Raw genomic sequence first — 26086 nt, forward strand, 5'->3', positions numbered from 1 at the left:
ATTATTGAGAGAAGAACAAATTTTTTTCCAATTGTCCTTTTTTCGGGGATCACTTTTAGAACAGCCAAGAAGTTATTCAACATAGGATTTTGAAAATAGGTTTTTAAAAGCAAGTCTGTGCTTAGCAACTTCTTGCGAGTATTCATGATTCCATTAAGGATGGGAATGGTGCTTCATGACGGCGAACTCGTCTTTTCTTAGGTATGGTGACATCTGTCACAGTATTTATATCATTGATTGAAACTTGAAGCACATCTTCATCCACGAGTCACGTCTCATGTTTACGAGTGCCCGCGCAACCTCGCCTTTATACGAGTCCCAGTTGGTTTCCTTGATTTTCCATATACTATTAGTGTAACCTTTTTTGCATTGTATCAACACTGATATTTATGTCAAACTCTATTAGGAGGTGTTCGGATACCATTGAACCCATTTTAATGCCCCAGTTAGATAATTCAATAAAACAAGGAGTGCAAAGTGTTGCATCGACTGCCGAGGGTCTACGGAAAGCTGAAGATAACAAAGTAGGAATGCCGTCATAGGGAAGATCACAATTCCAGCAAAAACAACAGTTGAGGACCAGCGTTGCCAACACAGAAAAATTTATTCCGTTAAATTGAAGTTAAAATTCCGCTAAATGCTTATTATTATAACTTACCCTCTTAAAAACGAAATTTCAATGTACTGATAATTTACAGAGAAATTTTTTGTCATCGTCATGGCATATTATCATAACTACTACTACTACTACTACTACTGCTACTAAAAGGAAGTTTACTAAGCTCAGATTCCACTCACCACATTAACGTATTTCAAGCCACAGTATTTCATTTTCCTCTTCATCCTGCAGTAGGTTCTCTGTTGAAGCACTGGGACCGAGTGAAGACATCCCTGGGACATATGCTGTCACAGTGGCGATTTCTTGAAGACTATTCTCCGGCAGCTCGTAATTGTGGCAGCACTTACCAACACGATTAAGACCAGCTCTTATTGTAATTATGGTGTTCAACATAATAGTAGTTAGTCTGTTCCGGAGACACTTTTTTATCAAATTTAGTTGGCTGAAGGCCCTTTTCACATCTGCATTGGACCATGGTAAAACCAAAAGCAGATCTGAGAGTTTTCGCAAAGGACTTAAGCTGCTGGCACCTCTGTATGATGTAATTTCATTCCAGAACGCCACAGTATTGTTGTTTCCATTGGACAGTAGTGAGCTTGGACCACTGAAAATCAATTGTTGTTACTGTACTGTCTGACAAAACCTTTTCCATAGCCAGCGATGCTATTCGTTCTTTGATCACTCTCAAGGATTCACTTGGAACAATTAAGGACACTTTTTGCAACACTTTTATATTTTGGGACAAGCGGCGTTGCAGCTCTGAAGCTAGGGAAACAAGAAATTATTCACATCTTTTCCTTATGGCATTCTCAACCTCACATGAAATTTTGTTGCAAGTGTTCATATCCTGCAGTAAGACTTCAACTTCATGATCTAAGTATATTCTTGGTGACTTATATTTGCGAACATCTGCTGTTAAAAGATTGCCTCTATACCCTTGTAGAACAATTGGTACTGATTAGTAAAACAACATCGTTTAGGTCTGCAGAATTTGACTGGAACTCCTGATTTACCAGCTGACATTCTTCCAAATAAGGTTTTAGGAAAGTAAGATAAATTTTGTTTACATCATCACTGTACATGTTACAGAGAACTTTGGCAGTATAGCACTTCTCATGAAGCACTGCTATTTCAAAGTGGGTTTTTAGTTCGAGCCACTGAGGCAAAGCACGAGGAACAGCCTCTAAAATAGACATTCAATGTGTATTGCACTTCTGAATTATTTCAATGGATTATCTCCGTCATTTATTGCACTGAATAACTTTCTATGAGCAATTTGATGAGATGAAGACTTGGAAAACCAAGAATACGTTTCTGACAACTAAAATGGCAAATTCTGGGGCAAAGTTTCAGCTGAGGCAGAAGATACCGCCAGCTGCACAGAATGGCACACACGAGGAATTAAAATCAGATGAGGGACTTCTTTTTTCATATTCTGATACACACCATTATTCACGCCTGCCATAACTGCTGCATTGTCAATACCCAAATCGAGCAGCAAATGAATTTTCAAGCCATACTCATTAAGCAAAAATTTCAAACCATTGGTTACTGCCACTGCGTTGCCTTCCTCCTACTCTATCATTCCCTAGAAAGTGGAAACAATCCGACATTGGGCCTCAGGAAAGTATGTCACACATCCAGCTAACAATTTACTGGCACTAATGTCTGTAGATTCATCCAAAAGTACACTGAAATATCCGTCTCCTACGACCTTTTTCAGACTGGCCTTGAAATGTGGGTAACGAATGTTTTTAATCACACCACTACCGTCTGCCCAGCTAGCTGCGCAGTCTAACGCACTGCTTCCCAAGTGGGAAAGCGTGCCGGCCTCTGGCAAGCATCTGCCCAGCGGAGTGTTGAGTTCCGGTGTGCCGGCCAGCCTGTGGATGGTTTTTAAGGCGGTTTTCCATCTGCCTTGGTAAATGCAAGCTAGTTACCCTTATTCTGCCTCAGTTACACTATGTCGGCGATTGCTGAGCAAACAATGTCTCCACATATGCGTACAACATAACTACTCTAACACCCAAACATTGGGGTTACATTTGTCTGGTATGCGACGTCCTCGGGGGTGGGGGGTGGGGGGGGGGGGGGGGGAGGGGCGCAGAAGGGGAGGGGGTGGATCCACTGGGGGCCGAACTGCACAATAACCCTGCGTTTGGTGTGGGGTGGCAATGAGGTGGGTGGACTGCTGTTACCTGTTGTGGGCTGTGAACCATTGAGGGCTACAGCGAGACGAAGCCTCTCCGTCGTTTCTAGGTCCCCGGTTCAAAGCAAACACACACACGCATATACACACACATATACACACACACACGCGCGCACGCACATCACTACACTTGCTTCTGTGCAAACACACCTTTTTTGAAAGGCTGCAGAGGTGATCTACCGATGTTATTGCGGGATGGTTAGCCACAAATAAACATACTGCAGCTTCTGCGACAGAAACCTAACTACATGCGCGTCTAGTTTCAATTGCCCATGTGAAGAAATGGGTGCCGCAACTTTTACATGCTCTTTGCTTTTTGAATGATTCAATAAATCCGACAGATGCGAATTTAAATTGCACTTCGAAAATCGACGTCGCACACTAGAAGGATCGGCGGGGATCTCAAGAAGCCAGTCTTTCAATTGTTTGTTGCTAAGCCACTCATTTCTAAACTTTTGGGTGTATTTTTTGTCCTCTTGCTACGACATTTTGATGAGACAACTAATATAAAAGGAAAGAAAATCACCGATTACAATGTGATTGACTTCATCATAAACATCAACAATTCAACACTATGCACTGTACTGACTTCAGTCCACAGTAACTTGTAACTGCAATGCTAAAAGCAAAGAACTAAGACTGGAAAGAATTATTCTGTTGTGTTGTGTCAGGGGAAACACTATATTGAAATAAGATTATTAAGAGTTAGCTGGAGCCATATTGTTGCCAGATAAGGATTTTTCACGCTAAACATAATTTCAAATTGTATAATCGGAAGACTGAATTAAATGGAAAAATATCGTTGCAGACATTAGTACACAGATCCGTTAAAAAATCCGTTGACCGCTAAACGCAAAATTTCACCCACTGAGAGTGTGTAAAATCCGTCAAATTTAGTGGAAATTCCACTAACTTGGCAACCCTGTTGAGACAGTAATGCAAGTTGAGATCACGTGACTTGAACTGATTTGATGTTCCGTGACGTGAGAGACAGTATGAATACACTATGATGTGATGGTGCCATGACCGATTAATTGTACAAACATGAAAACTTGGCAGCATAGTAGTAATTATTTAGAGAGAGCATTGTGAATGCAAACTGCATTGTTCAAATTGCTTTAGCTTAAAAATTGTACTTTATTGGAAATTTATTGTAGTTTTAGCTTTCATGAACTAATCTTTTTCTTTTGTATAAATGATGTATATTTATATACATTTGTAACTTGACGTTGGCTATTGCTGTCACAGTTGAACGAGAATAAAATTTTGCTTATTTATTTATTAACCTACCACAATCAGTAAAGAGCTGGGGTGTTAAATGTTGTAATGGCAACAATACCATCACACAAAACTACCGAAGTGAAAAGATGTGTGTGATGTAAAACATTTTGAGTAGCATTGTGCATCACGAGTTCTTCCTCTACGCAATGTTTCTCTACGTGTATGTGAGTATATGTATAAACAATTAACGTACATTTGCTATTAAATAAAAATCACAGAAAAACGCATCAATACCATTCTAATCTGCAAAAATGTACCTTTAGAAGCTAACTAAGAGTAAGGTATTTTGCATTAGCCAGGTTCTATAAACTTCAAATATATAAGGAATATTCTGCCTTGACCAAAACTCAGTTTCTTTTTTATTTTATCGTCACCCATAGATTCATCGGTGACGTTAAAATTTCATCAGTAGATTGCTACTTATTTTACGCAACGCCACATACTGTCATTCATTCCACTGATCGTCTTCAGCAGTGTAGCTGATGTTTTGAATGTGGTTTGTTATTTGCATTTTTTTCTTGGGGTTTTGACTTTGTCAAAACTGTATTCACAACCTGCACTTATTCATTGATTACAGTACAGTGCTAGAGAAAAGCAAGAAATCGTTTTGGTCAACACAGAATTGTCAAAACATATTTTAAACCAAACATAGAACCTAATAGTGAACTTATATAAAAAGATCTCACCCAAAGATGGATATTTAAACTTGATCTTGCAGGGTAGCTTAAAGTGTTCTTACAATATCACACTTGTTGGCTTCACTAACTCAAAATCAGATTTTCACTAATGTTCAGTCTGTAACTATAATCTTCTTTATACAAAAATTATATATAAAATAATGAGTAAATATTAAAATAAACAATGCAGCCCTTGTGTGAATGCTGATCTTGTGCTGGGGAATCATCAGCCTTTCAAGCAATTGGAACCTGCTGTGACTGTGTGTGTTGGGCGAATTATCGAGCTTTATCCTCTGCCATGGATACTGTATCCTAACCATGAATTACAGTATACATCACTGTCCTGTTGACTGGGTGGAATGTCGAATCAGTGGTAGCACTAAGGTCCTCTATATGGGAGGCAGGACTGGGAAAATTCAAAGTACTACACCTATACTCATTATCAACGAATTTAGTTGCTGTCTCCCACTGAAACTAAGCTAATGTGGCAAACGTCACCTGTGGGGAACCCTGCTTTGCCTTAGGGAATCATGTGTGATAGGGAAGAAGTCTGTTCATTGTCAACAGTTCAAATCAATCACAATTACAAGCACCCTTATGGAAACAGCAGTACAGGATGCGAAGGATCACGATGCAGAAACAGTGTGCAGCATGAGGGGTCTCATTCAACATGTTGACGAAGCTATTCCTGCAGCCATTGAGGAAACAGGGTGCAACCAATTGCAGAATGTGGTGGGCATTGGAGCAAGTGGAGTCTCGGACATAGGCTCTGAGGCCACACATGTATTACTGCAGCAACTGACAGAGGGTACTGAGAAGTGCAGCCTTGCTAATGGAATTTCAGTGAGGTTCAAAATCTCCAGCATTGTCCCTAGAACTACTTATAGTCCCCCTGATTTTAAACTGAATGGAAGTCTTGAACCAGAGACTTTGAAGGTTCTGTGGCAAACAAGGCTATGACTTCCTAGACTTGCCTTGTGCAGTTAAGAATTTAGTCTGCTTTTCTACTCCACTGTTCTCTAGAGCTTGTGGCAGCCTATTGAAAATGAGTGCAGCAGAATACTGCATGACTTACTGTACAAGAGTCAATGAGGTGTGATCCAAAGTCAGACTTAATTTCTACCTAGTATCAAATGAGAGAAAGCTGCTAATTCTTGAGAAGAAGCTGATATTGTTAACGAGAAATGACATTAAAGACTATATATGTTCAGAGGGCACTGTCACAATACCAAGACTAATGAACAGGGATCAACAAGAGGTTTGTGAATTTACACCACCGATTGCCTGAATCTCCCATTTCTGAGCAAAAAATATCCTTTGAGAACGGGAAGAGTTACCCCAAAATATAATACCGTATGTCATAAGTGAATGAAAATAAATAAAGTGGAATACTATTTGTGTCAAACTATCAGTTCCTTCAGATACTCTTCATATAGTAAAAATGACAGCATGAAGTCTTTGATCAAGATCCTGAACATCAGCAACTTACTGTCTATCTGAAAACCTAGAATATCGAACTGTTCAGTCTCATTAATCATATGCCCATTCTGTGTAATTAGGACGCCAGGTTATTTTGAATTGTGTATTAGAAACTGTAAAAACTGAGTCTTACTGTGATTTAGTGTTGGTTTATTTTCTACAAGCCACGGACTTATGTCTTAAACTGCACTATTTGAAATAGTAGCAACACTGCACCCAGCATCCTTTATTATCAAGTTTGTGTTATCAGCAAACAGAAATATCTTAGAATCACCTGTAATTCTAGGAGGCATATAATTTATATAAATAAGGAGCAGGGGTGGCCCTGGTACTGATACCTGTGGCACCCCTATTTAACCGTGCCCCACTAAGACCCACATCATAGCCATTCTCAATACTATTTAGAATGATCGTTTGCTGTTTGTTCTTAAACTAAGAGGTGAACCAATTGTGAGCTGCTCCCCATATTCCATAATGGTCCATTCTCTGGAGCAATATTTTGTGATCAACACAATCAAATGCCTTAGTTAAATCAAAAAAACATGCATAGCATTCAAAACCTTTTGTTTAATCAATCCAGTACCTCACAGAGTACGAGAATGCATAACTTATAGCTGTTAAACCAATTATAAAACCAACTGTACTTTTGACAGCAAAATATATAAAATGAAATAGTTCAATATTGTTACAAACAGAGCCCTTTCAGTAACTTTACCAAACACTGATGGCATATTAATAGATCTCTGATGTGCAGGGTGGAACCACTAGGGACCATTCAAACTCATTCAAGGAAATTTGAACTTTATCCGAAGCAAAAAAAGGATGCTTACACTTTTTCGTTACTCCTTTTTCGTGCGCCTTGTGGCGTGTGCAGAGGGGCATGTAACATTGTCACACGAGTGAATAAGACTTTAGAGGGTCCCTCTAAGACCTTCAGTTTGGCAACATCCTTTGGCCTTGTGCGCAACTTTGTTGAGAACTTTAAAAATATTCCTGAACAGACACACCCATTCACCAATTCCATGGCACTGGCAGGATAGAGAACCATTTTGACACCCCTCAGATTTTGGATGCAAGTGCTAATGCATCCAGATAATACCCTCTCTGCCTGGAGATGGCAAATCACAGAGATACATTGCAAATGTGCTAGGTTTGTGAGAGGCTGTTGCACTGTAGGAGGATTGTATTATTGGGTGGCAGACAGTCCAGGACTGACAAGTAACAGCACAGGTGTAGCCGATTGCCTTGCTGCTGCTACTTGTTGATTTGTGTCATCGCAAACAGTTCGTTTATGGTCGCAAAAACTACACTTTTGTTTGCACATCGTGTGGCCAGGCTGCAGTTTGCCAGACAGCTCTTGCAGCATAGGCATCAGATGCTCTTCACATATGACATGCTTCTCCAGAATTTTCATACATCTGCCATCTCAACTCTTAATAACTCTACTTGAAGGTTTAAAGACTGACACATACTTAGTGATATATTACAAGAACAGACATAACAGCATCAAGGGTCTCCCAATAAATTACAAGCACAGACATGGAAACATCACGTGCCTTCCAGTATCATTATACCGATTGTGGGACACAGTCTGTCTACTGAACTGTTCGCTCATAATTCATTTCACAACCAGTTTTCTTTATTTGATGTTGCTGTGAGTCAATTTACTGCAGCATCTAAACAATCCCTATGATACAATTGCTTTTCTGAGCTGCATAATTACTATGATTGCACTGATGTTCCAGTTAAGATATTATGCAGTTTAATTTTTCCTCCATAGGGAGCTTTCCATCCAGCTTAATTGCTACAACACAAAATATCGTAAGAATCATGCTAACCATGAGATTTTGAGATTTAATGACAAGTCTGCTCTTAAATGCCACAGCAATAGGACTGTGCATGTGCTGGTGTACTTCCAAACTTTCATGTGTGTGGAAGTGAGTGCTTCTCCAGTTTGCAGCCAGTCATGAGCATCTTACCACAAACAACATCATTGCATAGGCATTCCTTTTAATAAATAAGTAGATGTTTCCCATGGCTTCCATTCAGTTCACATTCCTTGTAACGAATGCTGCGCCTGTATAGTCCCTCCTAGGATGCAGCCGAAAGCTCTGAAGGTTCCTTCTGAATGTGAATGTGTTCAAATACGGTCATTCACCAGTGTGAATTTGCATGTGTTTTCTCTGGTCAGCGTGCCTCCTGAATGACATGCCACACACGCCACATGAGTATGGCCGTTCGCCAGTGTGGAGCATCGAGTGCATCTTCAAGCTACCATTTTGTGTAAATGTTTTATTGCAAACATCACAACGGTATGGACGTTCACCAAGGTGCAATTTTGAATGTTTCTTTAGATTACCCCTTTCTGTGAACGTCTTGTTGCATGTGAGACAGCTATAAGGACGTTCACCAGTGTGTACCTTTGAATGCTGCTTCAGATAACCACTTTCTGCAAATGTCTTGTTGCATGTGCCACAGCTGTAGGGGCGTTCACCAATGTGTAACTTTGAATGTTGCATCAGATTTTCCCTTTCTGTAAATATCATATTGCAAATGCCGCAGCTGTAGGGGCGTTTACCATTGTGTTGCTGTGAATGTCGTTTCAGATGAGAACTTTGCTTGAAAGTCTTGTTACATACGCCACAGCTGTAGGGGCGTTCACCAGAGTGCTGCTGTGAGTGTCGTTTCAGATGAGAACTTAGTTTGAAAGTCTTGTTGCATATGCCACAGCTGTAGGGGCGTTCACCACTGTGTACCTTTGAATGCTGCTTTAGATTACCCCTTTCTGTGAATGTCTTGTTGCATATACCACAGCTGTAGCGACGTTCACCAACGTGTACCTTTGAATGCTGCATCAGACTGCCCCTCTCTGTGAATGTCTCACTGCAAACTCCACAGCTGTACGTGCAATCACTGCTAAGCAGATTTGAATGCTGCCTAAGATGACTACTTTGCGTAAATGTCTGGTTGCAAATGCGACAGGTGTAGGGTCGCTCATCAGTGTGCAGGTGGAAGTGCCTCTCTACAGTAGCACTTGTCATACATGTCTTGTGGCACATGTTGCAAGAATGCAGAAATTCACTTGTGTCCACTTCTGAGTGATCCTTCAGGTCTTGCAACTGTGTAAACGTCTTTTTGCAGATATTACACCACTGTTTCAGGTGCCATTTACCTGTTTTACTCCCACACAATGCTTCCTGCATGACGGTTTTTTGTATCCTGTTGCCTGTTCCTTCAACCGGTGAAACAATGGGAACCAAGCTGTCACTGTTATCAATACCACTGTCATTCTCGATGTCAGCTGGGATAGCACTGCAGACAAAAGGGAGAAAACTATGTAATAAAATATTGTCATCAATGTACAACTATGTAAATGAAAATAATAGCAATATACGCCAAGTTGACAAACGTGTCAAAAGATCCTCATGAATGTGTGGCATAAGACATATTCTGCAAACAGGTTATGGAACAGTATCACAGACTTGAATCAATATTATTTTTGTACTGTTCCAAGAAACAAGAGAAACATTTCAGTTCATGTGAAGGCTTATTTTAGTCTCAAAAGTTGCAAGACGGTAAATTTGGCAAAGATTATTCACAAGAAGTTAAATGTTAGCAAATTCATTGATAGTGATGTTATTGCAAAGTGAAATGACGTGAAAAAACCCACAATAACTGTTCCACCAAACGCAAAATCCTGCCTGATAAGAACCACAGGACTCTAATGCATACCTTACAAAGTTCTACATCTACATTCATACCCCACATGCAATTGTAAAGTGTGAGGCAGACATTTAACATCAGATTTCCTTTTCTTGTAGCTCACTGATATGTTGGGACATGTGAGACGTTTTTCATAGCTATCCCACCAAGCAGATTTCTTTGGTAACAAAACGAATGAACAACTTACCTGAAAATGCTATAAAGCAGAACTGTCCATTATGGCACCCCAGGGTGCCATCGTGCCTGCAATACGTTCCGCTGGTGCCCTTCATAAGCAAATTTCTATTCTGACGATTTCTTACGTTGAATCAAAGTTCAGAAGAAAATGTACTGAAAGCTGTACTCATTCTATACCTGAATAAATACTAGACTTCAACTGTAAGGATTTGGAGACAGATTCACTTTAATGCCAACAAAGTTTTGCCACAAACAATACGGTCACATTTGGAACATAATTGTTTGTACCAATACTTCCTCCTATGCGACGTTTTTGGCTCTATCCAGTATAGTGCAAAGGCTTGTGAGTGTAGGTGCAGTAACATGAGACCTCCCTGTTGATACAAACAATCCTGTTGGAGGAAAACCGCAACCGAGCATTATACCAAAGGCTGAAAATACCGCTTCAGTTGTAAAGTTATTTTATTAAGACACAACCGGTTTTGGGCTCTTATACGCCCATCTTCTGGTGTTGTAACTTGGTGCTATAACCAACGAGCGGGCCGGGGTGGCCGAGCGATTCTAGGCGCTACAGTATGGAACCGCGCGACCGCTACAGTCGCAGGTTCAAATCCTCCCTCGGGCATGGATGTGTGTGATGTCCTTAGGTTAGTTAGGTTTAAGTAGTTCTAAGTTCTAGGGGACTGATGACCTCAGAAGTTAAGTCGCATAGTGCTCAGAGCCATTTGAACCACTTGAACACCTTTATGTGACAAGGTTTTAGTTTGATCATGGCACGAAAATTGTAATCTCTGTGGTAAATTACATTTGATCATCTTCTGCATGCCTTTAATTGTTCGTAAATATTTTGAATATACACTACTGGCCATTAAAATTGCTACACCACGAAGAAGACTTGCTGCAGACGCGAAATTTAATCGACAGGAAGAAGATGCTGTGATATGCAAATGATTAGCTTTTCAGAGCATTCACACAATGGCGACACCTACAACGTGCTGAGATGAGGAAAGTTTACAACCGATTTCTCATACACAAACAGCAGTTGACTGGCGTTGCCTGGTGAAATGTTGTTGTGATGGCTCGTGTAAGGAGGAGAAATGCGTACCATCACGTTTCCGACTTTGATAAAGGTCGGATTGTAGCCTATCGCGATTGCGGTTTATCGTATCGCGACATTGCTGCTCGCGTTGGTCTAGATCCAATGACTGTTAGCAGAATATGGACCCGGTGGGTTCAGGAGGGTAATACGGAACGCCGTGCTGGATCCCAACGGCCTCGTATCACTAGCAGTCGAGATGACAGGTATCTTATCCGCACGGCTGTAACGGATCGTGCAGCCACGACTCGATCCCTGAGTCAACAGATGGGGACGTTCGCAAGACAACAACCATCTGCACGAACAGTTCGACGACGTTTGCAGCAGCATGGTCTATCAGCTCGGAGACCATGGCTGCGGCTACCCCTGACGCTACATCACAGACAGGAGCGCCGGCGATGGTGTACTCAACGACAAACCAGGGTGCACGAATGGAAAAACGTCATTTTTTTCGGATGAATCCAGGTTGTGTTTACAGCATCATGATAGTCGCATCCGTGTTTGACGACATCGCAGTGAACGCACATTGCAAGCGTGTATTCGTCATCGCCATACTGACGATATCACCTGGCGTGATGGTACGGGGTGCCCATTGGTTACACGTCTCGGTCACCTCTTGTTCGCATTGACGGCGCTTTGAACAGTGGACGTTATATTTCAGATGAGTTACGACCCGTGGTTCTACCCTCCACTTGATCCCTGCGAAACCCTACATATTAGCAGGATAATGCACGACCGTATGTTGCAGGTCCTGTACGGACCTTTCTGGATACAGAAAATGTTCGACTGCTGCTCTGGCCAGCACATTCTCGAGATCTCTCACCAATTGAAAACGTCTGGTCAATGATGGCCGAGCAACTGGCTCGTCACAATACGCCAGTCACTACTATCGATGAACTGTGGTATCGTGTTGAAGCTGCATGGACAGCTGTACCTGTACACGTCATCCAAGCTCTGTTTGACTCAATGCCCAAGCGTATCAAGGCCGTTATTAAGGCTAGAGGTGGTTGTTCTGGGTACTGATTTTTCAGGATCTAGGCACCCAAATTGCGTGAAAATGTAATCACATGTCAATTCTAGTATAATATATTTGTCCAATGAATACCCGTTTATCATCTGCATTTCTTCTTGGTGTAGTAATTTTAATGGTCAGAAGTGTATCAGATACTGAGCACCAACAGCCGCTTGGACCCATGTAACATTGGTCACCATGCTAGTCACACGAATGTGAGATATTTTCTGAGGCTATTACATTTCATGAAATTTGTGCTAACTCAAAGTACATATTTTAATTAGCAAGTCAAACACATTATCTACAGAAGCTTCCACTGTTAAATAACTGGAACAGTTTATATTACAAATGAAGAACAATCATAAACAACCTTTTATGTTTAATGTCCACCCCAGGACTGTCGCTTTTTTTTCTCTTTTCTTCATAGTATACATGGGCTCATCTTTTGTTCAAGAAGTGTAATTTATATGGACAACATAGTCTGTTTGAATATTTATATCCTTGCTGCTATTTGAAACAATATTTCAGTTTTTTTATTACAAACTTCGAGGGAGACATCAAAATTTCTGGGAAGGGAATATAAAGAAACGAATTAGCTCAGTGATTTTTTATTTTTCAGTGTAGTCTCCATGTTCACTAATGAACTTGCCCAGCGATGTTCCAGTGCATTGATCCCATCACAACACTTAACATTCCTCCAGTCTTGGAAAATAAAACGTCAAGTTCAGTTGTCGTTTTTAATTTGAAGAGAATCTCCATCACCGAAGAAAATTTTGAGCTTGGAGACGAGATGGAAGTCTGATGGAGCCAAATCAGCCGAATAAGACAGGTGTGATAATGTGTCTTAGTCCATGTACTTTTGCCATGGCAATGGCACTTGAGTGCGATCGTGTATTGTCTTAATGAAAGATGACTTTCCTTCGTGTCAAATCTGGCATTTTACGCGAATCTGTTGGTGTAGTGGGTCCAGAAAATTTGTGTTGTATTGTTCTGTATTTGTTTGAACGCTGGGAATATAATCTAGCAGCAGAATCCTTCTTGCATCCCAGAAAATTTACCTCATTTCCGGCCGACCATACTGCATTTGCTTCCTTTGGTGATGGTTAATCGACATGTTTGCACTGCTTTGTCGATTTTTTTTGTCTCTGGCGCATAGTAGAGAACCAAGTTTCATCTGTGGTCACATACAAGCTCAAATCATGTTGTTAGTTGCTTGGAAAATGGATTCAATATTGTTCGGACACTGCCATTCTGATCCAGAATTAAGAGTCGTGGCACCGATCTGCCAGATAATTCTCTCATATCCAGTTCCACTGTTAGAATATGGTACACCTGTTCAGGTGATATCCCTAAACGCTGTGAGCTTTTCAAACCGCTCTCGTATTTCGGTAGGTCACTAGGTGAAGCCATATCAAAGCAGGCTCGATAGAGGTGTGGAGTGTCATTGTTGTGAGTGAACGCGGCATGAGGCGTGAAATGCGACTGCGTAAAAGAACTTGTATTTATTTAGATATGAAGTAAAGAAAAGGAATGGGAGAAATAAAACGAGATTATGCGTTTATTAACACACGCAAAAATTTCTTGAATTATTACATGAAGTACTGTGAACAGAATGTGGGATCATAGGACGCTTTATAAGTGGACGGATTCGTGCAATAACAAAATATAGTTTTTATGTAAACAGATGATACGTACTCTGGTTACTGTTTTACACGTTTCTGATAAACTGACATACAGTGTGCCACGTATGGTGTGAAAATTGTTTCAAATAAACTGTTACCCAAGATGTTTTAAACTGTGTGTATGCATTTGGATGTGCTTGAGGTCCTGGTTGTTAATACTTGTATTTTGTACCCCAGATTCTAATACTGCTCGCAGTTGAGTTAATGTCCGGAGTGCCGTTTACAGACTGTTAATTGAAAGACAATTTTCTAGTGGATCATTTTCCACTGTGTAATTAACTTTGAGTTTTATACTTACACACCTTTGAGTATTGGCTGCTGTTATGAGGCCAGTTGTACAAGCATTACAGTTTTGGTGGAGATCACAATAATAAAAATCGAATAAAAAAATTGTAACGAGGAAAAGCCTGATAAATCGAATACTATTACTATCCCTTACACATCTTTATAATATGTAGCAGATATTCGAAACATAATTTCTCTCGAAACTAACGAAAATATGACAACAAATAATGTTATAAGAAAATGCAATTCGAAATACGCTCCAAAAAATGCCTTTCGAACATTAAGATTATGTCCATATGATCCTTTTTTCTCTTCCAATAATGTACGGAACAAAACGAATGTGGAAAAATATGTGGGTTAAACACACTGGACATGAGTGCGTTGTTTTCCACAAATTGCCTCATTGTTCAACTAGCTATGCAACCATTTCTTTGCTCGGCAATATGTGCTGTGTTTATTGTGATGAAAGGCGACAGAAATGGAAAACACGAAGGCCATTATGGCTAAATCACTTATCTAAATAACAGACGTACGATAAATATATAGTGCTGGCATTGCTTTGTTTGGAAATTTCAGTAGAGAGTCAGACACATATTAGGCTTTCTGCTTGGGAAACTGCAGCGATAAGACTAGCATTACTATTTCGTTTACTGGCAACTAGCGACTTGGGCCCGACTGAACTAGTTGTGTATTTCACAGTAAAGTATTTCAGTGATTATTCCGGAAAATGGGAAAATATAAGGAATTTCTTGGTTGTTTTGTTAAGCGTACTCGACTTTCAATCTGTGATTCGTATATTATTTGATAAAGAAGTTGTTTACACAACATTAGTCAATAAAGATTAGACCAACATCCTCAGGCTCGACAAATTCGCGATTGGTATAGACTCCAGAATCCATTAGCACGAAAATTATTTTTCCAGGTTCCAGGTTTTTGCGTCACCAATGTCCTCCACTTCGGTTTCTTGTAGTTAGCTGAGTTCTACCTGCCCTATCTTTTCTTTTGTTCACATGTCAGACTTATCAGTTGTTGTGCTGTTTATTCATCTTAAGGGAGGTAGGACGTGAAACGGGCCGACTTGGAGCAGGAGAGGCGCCACATGACTTTACTTTCCACTGTCTAAACTTTTAAAAATAAATTCATAAAACTTCGTTAGCATGACTAGGAAGGATTCAGGATTCACACTCATAGCTGAGGAAGTGCAAAAACATATCAAAACAAATTTGTTTTTACATGTGAAATTTCATCATTTTTTTCACTTGGTATTGGCTGCATTTGTTCCTGTAGGTTCACTTTTCTTCATAAGTAAGAGAGATTCTTCGATGAATTTTGCACAGCATACAAACCATACTTACAGGTGTATCCCAAATATGTTAAAAACTGTGGTAAAAATTGAGATAATTAACTATAAAAATCGAGTTCTCCCTAAACACGAATTTTAAAACATAACAGCCCATTCATTTTTCCATAGATTAAATAAATTCTAGAGTTTCATACACCTGTAAGTATGGTTGGTAAGCTGTGCAAAATCCATCGAAGAATCTCTCTTACTTATGATGAAAAGTCTACCTATAGCAACAAATGCAGCCAACAGTAAATGAAAAAAATCATGAAATTTCACATTTAAAAAATACTATTTTTTCGTGTTTTTGAGCGTCCACTGCTATGAGTGTGAATCCTGAATCCTTCCTGGTCATGATGACAAAGTTTCATGAATTTATTTGTAAAAGTATAGACAGTGCAATTTAAAATGTCCTGTGGTGCCTCTCCTTCTCGAAGTCGGCCCGTTTGACGTCCAACTCCCCTTAACAAGAGAATAACCATCCAGTTTCCATGTGCACTTTTCATAAATTTATAGGCATGTTCTTCTGCGTTTTTTTTCATTTCTTACAGTAGTATATCTTCTTTTTAGTTCCTGGCAAGGTCACGCTCGTACTTGACGCTAAGGTCATCAGAAGTCTAATTTTTACAAAAATGAGCTTTAGACGCGACTTTCCATATGACTTCTCTTTGTCTGTAAGAAATTCCCACCTGGCCAGGGAAGTCAGCACTATAAAGCGCTCCTTCCTATTAGAACAAATTACTCTGGCATAAGTATGTGTGCATGCTTGCAGTGTTGGAAATGGAAGTCAAACACAACGGTCAGTATCACAAAGTTCTCTTGACCCACACTGGGGTATATTCGCGCGCTTGCAACGTCTCCATTCCTTCACAATGTTATTTCATACCATTCTGCTGTGCAGGAATGATTCTGGAATACATTCGCTTGTGCTAGGTGTTGCTCGTAGCTACAGTGTATTCGCTCCTTTGGTTAAAATTAACAATGGCGGACTGCTAAGGCTACTCCCCGTCAAAGTCGTCACATGTTTAAGGCTCTAAGTGTGTAATGCTTTCTGGACAGCAGACTTGTACTCAAGTATTATGCAGCTGCGATGCTCTATACAGAAGTGAAATGTACAAATCGTTCATAAATTTTGTGTGCGGCCGTCGGCATTGCATAAAAGACAGAAATGTAGTTATTTGTGGTAATGTATTTTTTCTATGAGCAGCAAGTAACAGATTGCACTAGTAAAATGTTTGCTGTCAAACATCATGCTTCATGACTGTCATCTGAGAACATTTGGACCAAGGGCACCCAACATTACGTCTATGACTACCGAAGAAAACTGCTACAATAATGTATAGTATGTCAGCAGTTTCAATGCAGCTCGGCGTATGAGAGGCCTATTAAATAATTAATACGTTTCTAGAATCTATTACCTGATTGTAACAAAAATGTAGTAAGCTTTTGCAAATCATTAACAGTTCAATCCTCCCCAATTTGTTCAGGCGTTGTTACAACGAAATTATCAGGCGTATTTTCTAGTTAAGGACCAGGAAGCGAAACTTTTACAAGTACTTAGAACATATTAGTATTTACAGTTACAGAACAATCACTACAGCGGGAAAGAATTGAAGAACAATGAAATACACAGAGAAATACGTACGGTATATCAAAGCAATGACAAATATTGTCGCCATACTGTTATTAACATTTTCGTACTTCAACTCTCTGTACCTCAGCTTAATAACTGTATGTGAGGGTTTTAAAAATGACCCATAGTTACATGATAGATTACAATCACAAACGTTTAAGCGTCAAGTGTCTGCCAGTATCATTATACTCATCTTGGGACACAGCGTAGTGAACTGTTCACTCACAGTATCTTTCGGAATCTGTCTTCCCGAGATATAGCCCCAACTAGGAGCCGATTGTTTCCAGTTATGTATCTGTGAAGTTTCACCTGAATCTATGCCACAAAAATGCCAGCTTCCCCTTGTGATTGCTTTTGGCAATGGAGAAATCCCGTGGAATGCTACTTCATGACGATGGCACAATGAACAAAGATGTTTTGTAGAAGTTTTTACTGTGTACCTGATGTAACGCCATAGCAGAGTGGCAATCAACACTGACACCAGTGCTAGCCAGAAAAGCAACTTCTGCCCCATAGCGGTGTGTGCTTGATCTCTGGGTTGCAATCTTCAAATACTGAACGAGTGGGGAGCTAAAAATTTTCATTCAATAGCAACATTCTTTATTAGGCACACCTATCAAGGAAAAATGTGGAAAGTGTGGACATTCAGCATTACACAGCTGGCAGTGAACACAGAGTTGCCAATGCATGGCTGAAGTCAGCTTGGTAGGTTGCGACCTTGTAGCTGAACATTTGCATACTTTAGACAGCTTTTATCAACCAGCAAGGCTCAACAAAAGGTACATTTAACCCATGACACTTGCAATCAGCCGGGTGACACGTGATAACACCCAGGGGCTGGCCTCGTCTCAGTGGTACTCGTCTGAGACCCAGAACCATAATTGATGGCTTATAGACCAGCACCTTCACATAGCTGGGCCTGGGTGTGTTATGACAGGAGCAAACTTCCCATAAAGTAGCTATAGAAGCATGGCATTGTGCCATAGCATGTAGTAACCCAGCCTACCACTGCTGCGTTGAAGAAAGCTATGCCATTTTTATTTTAGCACTCCACTACAGAAGTTCGTCAATGGTGATGCTGTCAATGGTGACGTTGTGCAACAGTTTTGTTCCCCCTAATGTGAATTCAGTCCTCCAAATTTCAGGCTGCTGATGGGCCTGTGTATTACTAAAATAACATGATACTGCAGTGTGCACATTTTTCCCTGAACACATCCTTATTTACACTTCCTACATTTTGTATTCCCCTTCCCTGCACCTTCCATCACATGGTATCTGAATACTTGTACATCTTGGGTGTTCTAAGCTTGTGGTCGATGTATTTGGTTTGTAGGCAATGTACTGGGTGATAGGTGGACTGCTCTCTGCTGACGAAGGACATAGACCACTTTAACGATGACCAGAATCAAAAATGTTCTCAGGGACGAGATTCCCATTACAATGACCTGGTGACAGTTACCTCTGTGGAGCTGTTGAACGTGCTGGAGCATCTGTTCTGCACTGATGTGCTCATTCTGTGTTATTATAATCTTGTTTAGATAACTATGTATGGTGGTAACAAAAGTATTATTCACATACATTCCTGGAAATGGAAAAAAGAACACATTGACACCGGTGTGTCAGACCCACCATATTTGCTCCGGACACTGCGAGACGGCTGTACAAGCAACGATCACACGCACGGCACAGCGGACACACCAGGAACCGCGGTGTTGGCCGTCGAATGGCTCTAGCTGCGCAGCATTTGTGCACCGCCGCCGTCAGTGTCAGCCAGTTTGCCGTGGCATACGGAGCTCCACCGCAGTCTTTAACACTGGTAGCATGCCGCGACAGCGTGGACGTGAACCGTATGTGCAGTTGACGGACTTTGAGCGAGGGCGTATAGTGGGCATGCGGGAGGCCGGGTGGACGTACCGCCGAATTGCTCAACACGTGGGGCGTGAGGTCTCCACAGTACATCGATGTTGTCGCCAGTGGTCGGTGGAAGGTGCACGTGCCCGTCGACCTGGGACCGGACCGCAGTGACGCACGGATGCGCGCCAAGACCGTAGGATCCTACGCAGTGCCGTAGGGGACCGCACCGCCACTTCCCAGCAAATTAGGGACACTGTTGCTCCTGGGGTATCGGCGAGGACCATTCGCAACCGTCTCCATGAAGCTGGGCTACGGTCCCGCACACCGTTAGGCCGTCTTCCGCTCACGCCCCAACATCGTGCAGCCCGCCTCCAGTGGTGTCGCGACAGGCGTGAATGGAGGGACGAATGGAGACGTGTCGTCTTCAGCGATGAGAGTCGCTTCTGCCTTGGTGCCAATGATGGTCGTATGCGTGTTTGGCGCCGTGCAGGTGAGCGCCACAATCAGGACTGCATACGACCGAGGCACACAGGGCCAACACCCGGCATCATGGTGTGGGGAGCGATCTCCTACACTGGCCGTACACCTCTGGTGATCGTCGAGGGGACACTGAATAGTGCACAGTACATCCAAACCGTCATCGAACCCATCGTTCTACCATTCCTAGACCGGCAAGGGAACTTGCTGTTCCAACAGGACAATGCACGTCCGCATGTATCCCGTACCACCCAACGTGCTCTAGAAGGTGTAAGTCAACTACCCTGGCCAGCAAGATCTCCGGATCTGTCCCCAATTGAGCATGTTTGGGACTGGATGAAGCGTCGTCTCATGCGGTCTGCACGTCCAGCACGAACGCTGGTCCAACTGAGGCGCCAGGAGGAAATGGCATGGCAAGCCGTTCCACAGGACTACATCCAGCATCTCTACGATCGTCTCCATGGGAGAATAGCAGCCTGCATTGCTGCGAAAGGTGGATATACACTGTACTAGTGCCGACATTGTGCATGCTCTGTTGCCTGTGTATATGTGCCTGTGGTTCTGTCAGTGTGATCATGTGATGTATCTGACCCCAGGAATGTGTCAATAAAGTTTCCCCTTCCTGGGACAATGAATTCATGGTGTTCTTATTTCAATTTCCAGGAGTGTTGTTTATGTCTTACACTGACAGTATTTAGAAAGGTTTACGAGATTAATCAGGTAGATACAGTGGATGATATGTAAGATTCGTTGCAGTAGTCCCTGTTATTGTTGCTGTAAGGTGAAAGGTCAGCCCTGAGATATCACATTGAGTCCCCTTTAGCAGTATCCCACTGTTTTGTATTTCCAATCGTTCTGTTCCCTTTGAGCTTTACTGCTCACAGCAGGTGGTGATAGTTATCACTGAGTCATACACTGAGCACATTGAATGCGATCTTACTTTCCGAAAATATTAACAGGTTGTAAGTATGTCCAATGGGCATCCTCCAACATTTGTTACCCTGAGAAACAATTCCATCTCACATATCTCTGTAGCAATTTGGACAACTGTAGATGAATATACAGTAAACTGCTTCCACTGCCACTGGCATAGAACTTCTGGTGTCAACTCAGTGATCAAGCACTGCATTGTTTCTGCCCAATGCTCAAATGAAGATGTGCAAAAATTACTGCACACTGAAACGATTGAATTACCACAATCTCTACAATGTTACACTACATGCCAGTTCTGAGTTACTTTCTCTGCTAGTGTTCCAAGTGAGACATACATCAACATTCATCATATAAAACACACTCCTCCTATTGATCTCATATTCATTAAGTAGAACTGTGTCACTCTCATCATCAGCTTATGCTGAAGTTTCTCAAGAATTAACTATCGAAAGCACGTTTTCAGAGCTCACTCTTCCCCTAAATGCCTCCATTGTTCTCATCACTAATTTCTGAAGCTCTCCTTCTCTCTCTTCTTTATAATGACATAACTCTATGTCATAACATATATGGCAAAGTATATGTAGACTGCACAGCTATGGCATGCTCACTCAGATGGGTCATATTTTTATTCTTACATCCTCCCAATTTTATTGAGAGGCGACACTGATAATGATGGTAAAGCCTCTGATCCACCATTACATTTTGGTATCAGAAATTTGGAGCAGGGAGTGGAGAAAGTGTTATGGCATCATAAACAGGTAAGAATTCGCAACCATCCAAGAGGCGTGTGGCCCCACCACTAATGAAATAATGCTGCTGTAGCATTGTGAAATGCAGCAGCTGTGAATTGGAATACTTCTTGCAGGGACACAATGCCACACTTCCCCTGCTGCGATGGGAAGCGTGCTCCTGTCACAAAACACATGGGCTTGGCAAGTATATAAGCTCCCGGTTATCTGATAGCAGCTGTGGATCTTGGACTTCTAACTTCAGCTGGCGCCATTACAGTCTCCATATCAATTGTTGGTCCCATGTTTGTCTGAGCAGTAATCACCTCACACACCACATTCATCAGCTATGGAAAGACGACTTGATGGTGTCAATTGTAGAACTGGTGCTGCTGAGAGGGGGGGAGGGGTCTCTGCTGGGGGCCATCATCTAACACTTCACCATCTCCAAGTGTCCTTGGTTCAACACAGGGCATTAGCTAGCTGTTGTTGGTCTCCTGGAGCTGTTTACAGTATACACAGTGCCATTGAGCTGACTTCTACCTTGTATCAGTAAGGCCACAAGTGCATTCAGCCATGCTGCTGCCCTGATGTCCATACTCGTCACTCGATGTTGCCTCCTTTCACTGATGGAAGAATCAAGGTTAAAAGGTTTGCTACTCATTCAGTCATTACATTAGCATTTCGAATGACACTGAAGGAAACGTAATTAGACATAAATTAATGTGGGATCTTGGATGAAGAAGGAATACCCAGTGTGATACACAGAACTCATTGATATGTATCAAAACAACTATTTGTATAATATGAAAAGAAAAGGAAAAAAAAACATATTACGAGTCTTATTCGATACTCACTTCTGTAAACATCTACGCTCAATTTCTATTTTTATTTTTGTTTAGGTCATGGTATACGACACGTCACCAGTATTGTGGCGAGTTACATCTAATGCTAGAATTGCGTTTATGGATGCCCACTTCTGAATTCCTCAATTATTTTCTTGTTCCTTAGCTGTAACAATCCATATGAAATGATGCCACTGCTAATGTACCGGTGTTCGTGCTACACCTACTGTAGGAGCTCAGAGGGGCAACACGTTAACACGTTGAAAAACTGTTTGGAAAGGCGCCGGGCTAGAAACATTTGATGTGACCTCCATATTATGTCGTTACTGAACTGTCTTATAACCGTCAGTGTTTTGATAAGGTGGGAAATATATTGAAAATAATATGTTAATGACAGTCTGGCAATAGTTTGACACTAAATGTTTTCAAAGATTCTGTGGATAAACAAAGATATTATTTCTTTAACTAAAATTTTCCACGCTTGTCTTCGGTTGTTGCATATATTACTTCCGATTTATCCATTTTTGTGTTCTAAAAGTTCAATAAAGTTTTTGAAATAAATTCTGTATGCTTCTTCAGTATTTCTTTTGGGTATTTTCTTGTGTGTGGAACACTATACAGCCCATAAATATCTTGAGGTCTCTCTGGGCCGAGCATCCAACCATAAGAGGCACTGAATAGTTACCGACCAGAAAGTGAGTGCCTGAAGCAGTATGGTATGAGGGTCACAGGATAACTTTGAAGTTACTGCCAGGGTCAATAAAAACATTTGCATTTGTCTTGTGCTACTTCATGGCAGAATAAGTCTGTCCAGCGTGGTATCGGTCTTGTCACTTAACAACTGTAGATGTTGCTCTTAATGAAAAATGCAGCAACGGACCACCACAGGCTGTCTCCGTCCCACATCTCTAGAGAATCCATATTGCCTTGCTGGAAGGGCAACTCCAGACATATGAAGGTCCTCAGCAGCCATGAAAAAGAGGATCAAAGCCATAACATCGGTAGCCCACGGCTGTTCATGCACCAGCCTGCATAACCAAGACTTAAGTAAAGGGAAACTTTCCTGGAAACAACTCAGGCGCCTACAAAACCGCCTGAGCAAGTACGACTTCAGGAGTGACACCCCAGAAGCCAGCACATCAGAGACTGATTCTAACAAATAAAGGAATGCTCCTAGCCACAAAGAAAACTGGACCATTTGGAAGACGCTCAACTCTCTTTGAAGTGGTGTCAAAAGGTGCACATTCAAACTATGCACATGGTGCCATGCAGTGGAGTCAACACAGATGAGTGTACTGTTGAAAAGACTACAGACCACCTGTTGCAAATCAGTCAGTGCCTAGTTACATGCACTACCGAAAATCTGACCAAAGCTTCCGGCAACATAACCTCTGTGGCCCAATTTTGGCCTGGGAAAATTTAATACGTATGCAATATACATTCCTGGAAATGGAAAAAAGAACACATTGACACCGGTGTGTCAGCCCCACCATACTTGCTCCGGACACTGCGAGACGGCTGAACAAGCAACGATCACACGCACGGCACAGCGGACACACCAGGAACCGCGGTGTTGGCCGTCGAATGGCGCTAGCTGCGCAGCATTTGTGCACCGCCGCCGTCAGTGTCAGCCAGTTTGCCGTGGCATACGGAGCTCCACCGCAGTCTTTAACACTGGTAGCATGCCACGACAGCGTGGACGTGAACCGTATGTGCAGTTCACGGACTTTGAGCAAGGGCGTATAGTGGGCATGCGGGAGGCCGGGTGGACGTACCGCCGAATTGCTCAACACGTGGGGCGTGAGGTCTCCACAGTACATCGATGTTGTCACCAGTGGTCGGCGGAAGGTGCACGTGCCCGTCGACCTGGGACCAGACCGCAGCGACGCACGGATGCACGCCAAGACCGTAGGATCCTACGCAGTGCCGTAGAGGACCGCACCGCCACTTCCCAGCAAATTAGGGAAACTGTTGCTCCTGGGGTATCGGCGAGGACCATTCGCAACCGTCTCCATGAAGCTGGGCTACGGTCCCGCACACCGTTAGGCCGTCTTCCGCTCACGCCCCAACATCGTGCAGCCCGCCTCCAGTGGTGTCGCGACAGGCGTGAATGGAGGGACGAATGGAGACGTGTCGTCTTCAGCGATGAGAGTCGCTTCTGCCTTGGTGCCAATGATGGTCGTATGCGTGTTTGGCGCCGTGCAGGTGAGCGCCACAATCAGGACTGCATACGACCGAGGCACACAGGGCTAACACCCAGCATCATGGTGTGGGGAGCGATCTCCTACACTGGCCGTACACCTCTGGTGATCGTCGAGGGGACACTGAATAGTGCACGGTACATCCAAACCGTCATCGAACCCATCGTTCTACCATTCCGAGACCGGCAAGGGAACTTGATGTTCCAACAGGACAATGCATGTCCGCATGTATCCCGTGCCACCCAACGTGCTCTAGAAGGTGTAAGTCAACTACCCTGGCCAGCAAGATCTCCGGATCTGTCCCCAATTGAGCATGTTTGGGACTGGATGAAGCGTCGTCTCATGCGGTCTGCACGTCCAGCACGAACGCTGGTCCAACTGAGGCGCCAGGTGGAAATGGCATGGCAAGCCGTTCCACAGGACTACATCCAGCATCTCTACGATCGTCTCCATGGGAGAATAGGAGCCTGCATTGCTGCGAAAGGTGGATATACACTGTACTAGTGCCGACATTGTGCATGCTCTGTTGCCTGTGTCTATGTGCCTGTGGTTCTGTCAGTCTGATCATGTGATGTATCTGACCCCAGGAATGTGTCAATAAAGTTTCCCCTTCCTGGGACAATGAATTCACGGTGTTCTTATTTCAATTTCCAGGAGTGTATGTCTTCAGTTCTAGGACTTCAACTGTCTCACCAAAGGTACTACAAGTGTTGAACAGATTTTTAAAAATTTAGAAATTCATTTATGTCTTGACCTGCAATTGTGTGATTCCTTTTTGCATTAATTCGATGACAGCATTGATATTTTCGACATTGGAGAGTTTTTACTTATTAGAATAATCTTTTTTGTGATCTTACAGTTAAGGAGTAATTAGTAAAAGCGCTGGCACTTCATGAACTTTAATTTACTCCTTTATTGCCTTCTTGCTATAACAACAGATGCGGTATCTTCAATCACTGGAAAGACTAACATGTTTATAGCTCTTTGGACAAAGATAATAATTTCCAAAATTTCTTCCTTGTCACTGTATTATCCACCAGAAAGTTTTATATGCAAACGTTTTAAAGTTTGACAGTGTCATGAAAGTTATAATTTGTGTATCAAAATTACACTCAATAGCCTTCTACGCATCACTGATCGTTGGGAAATCTTTTGAATATATTAGATACTGAACATGATGATATAATTATTCATCCAGACATAACGTGGCGTAGAAAATCTTGGAACGATTCTGCAATCTTCTGGACAAAGTAGACATTTTCTGAAATCATCTTCTTGGCAGTATTATCAAGACCTTGACGAGGTAACATAGCTCTTAGACTTAGACTTCTTGGCAGATAACTGAACATTACAGTGATGAAAAGTACAGAAGAAACAAATAATTGTGGATTGCACCTTGGAAAAGAAATTCCCTATCACACTTTCCAGGTTTGAATTCAACTATGAAAGCTGTAAATGTTGGAAAATGGAATCATCGATCCTTTTCCAAGCACAGAATTCTGGCGCAAGAAATCTTGTTGGTTGCTTTGCAAATGGGTGAAATATTGTTCAGACATTTTCATCCTGACACTTTCCAAACCCGAACTAAGAGCCACAACAAGCATTTTGCAGATAGTTTTTTTCATGTCCTGTTTTATTGTCAGAGTATGACATGCCCATTTAGATGACATCCCTACATATACTGAAATTTCATGCATTTTCAGCTGGGGATCCTATACCATCATTATATGCACTTTTGCAGTAATTTCTGGGGTAGTGGCACATCTTATCAGACCACTACACGGATTTTCATCGAAGGTGTCCTGAGCAACTTTAAATTCGTTTGTCCATTGG

General features: G+C 42.0%; 1 protein-coding gene across 3 annotated transcripts in view; it reads right to left on the reverse strand.

Annotated features, from left to right (window-relative positions):
* Positions 1–6812: 6812 nt before the first annotated feature.
* The window catches only part of LOC126292258 (zinc finger protein 501-like), a 146357-nt gene continuing 127083 nt past the window's right edge, over positions 6813–26086 (reverse strand). For all 3 annotated transcript variants that reach the window (XM_049986157.1, XM_049986155.1, XM_049986156.1), the window contains exon 7: positions 6813–9577. In XM_049986157.1, coding sequence (XP_049842114.1) covers positions 8416–9577 — 1162 coding nt within the window. In that variant the 3' untranslated portion in view covers positions 6813–8415. The remainder of the gene's footprint in view (positions 9578–26086) is intronic.

This window comes from Schistocerca gregaria, chromosome 9, assembly GCF_023897955.1.
Source record: "Schistocerca gregaria isolate iqSchGreg1 chromosome 9, iqSchGreg1.2, whole genome shotgun sequence".
NCBI lineage: Eukaryota > Metazoa > Arthropoda > Insecta > Orthoptera > Acrididae > Schistocerca > Schistocerca gregaria.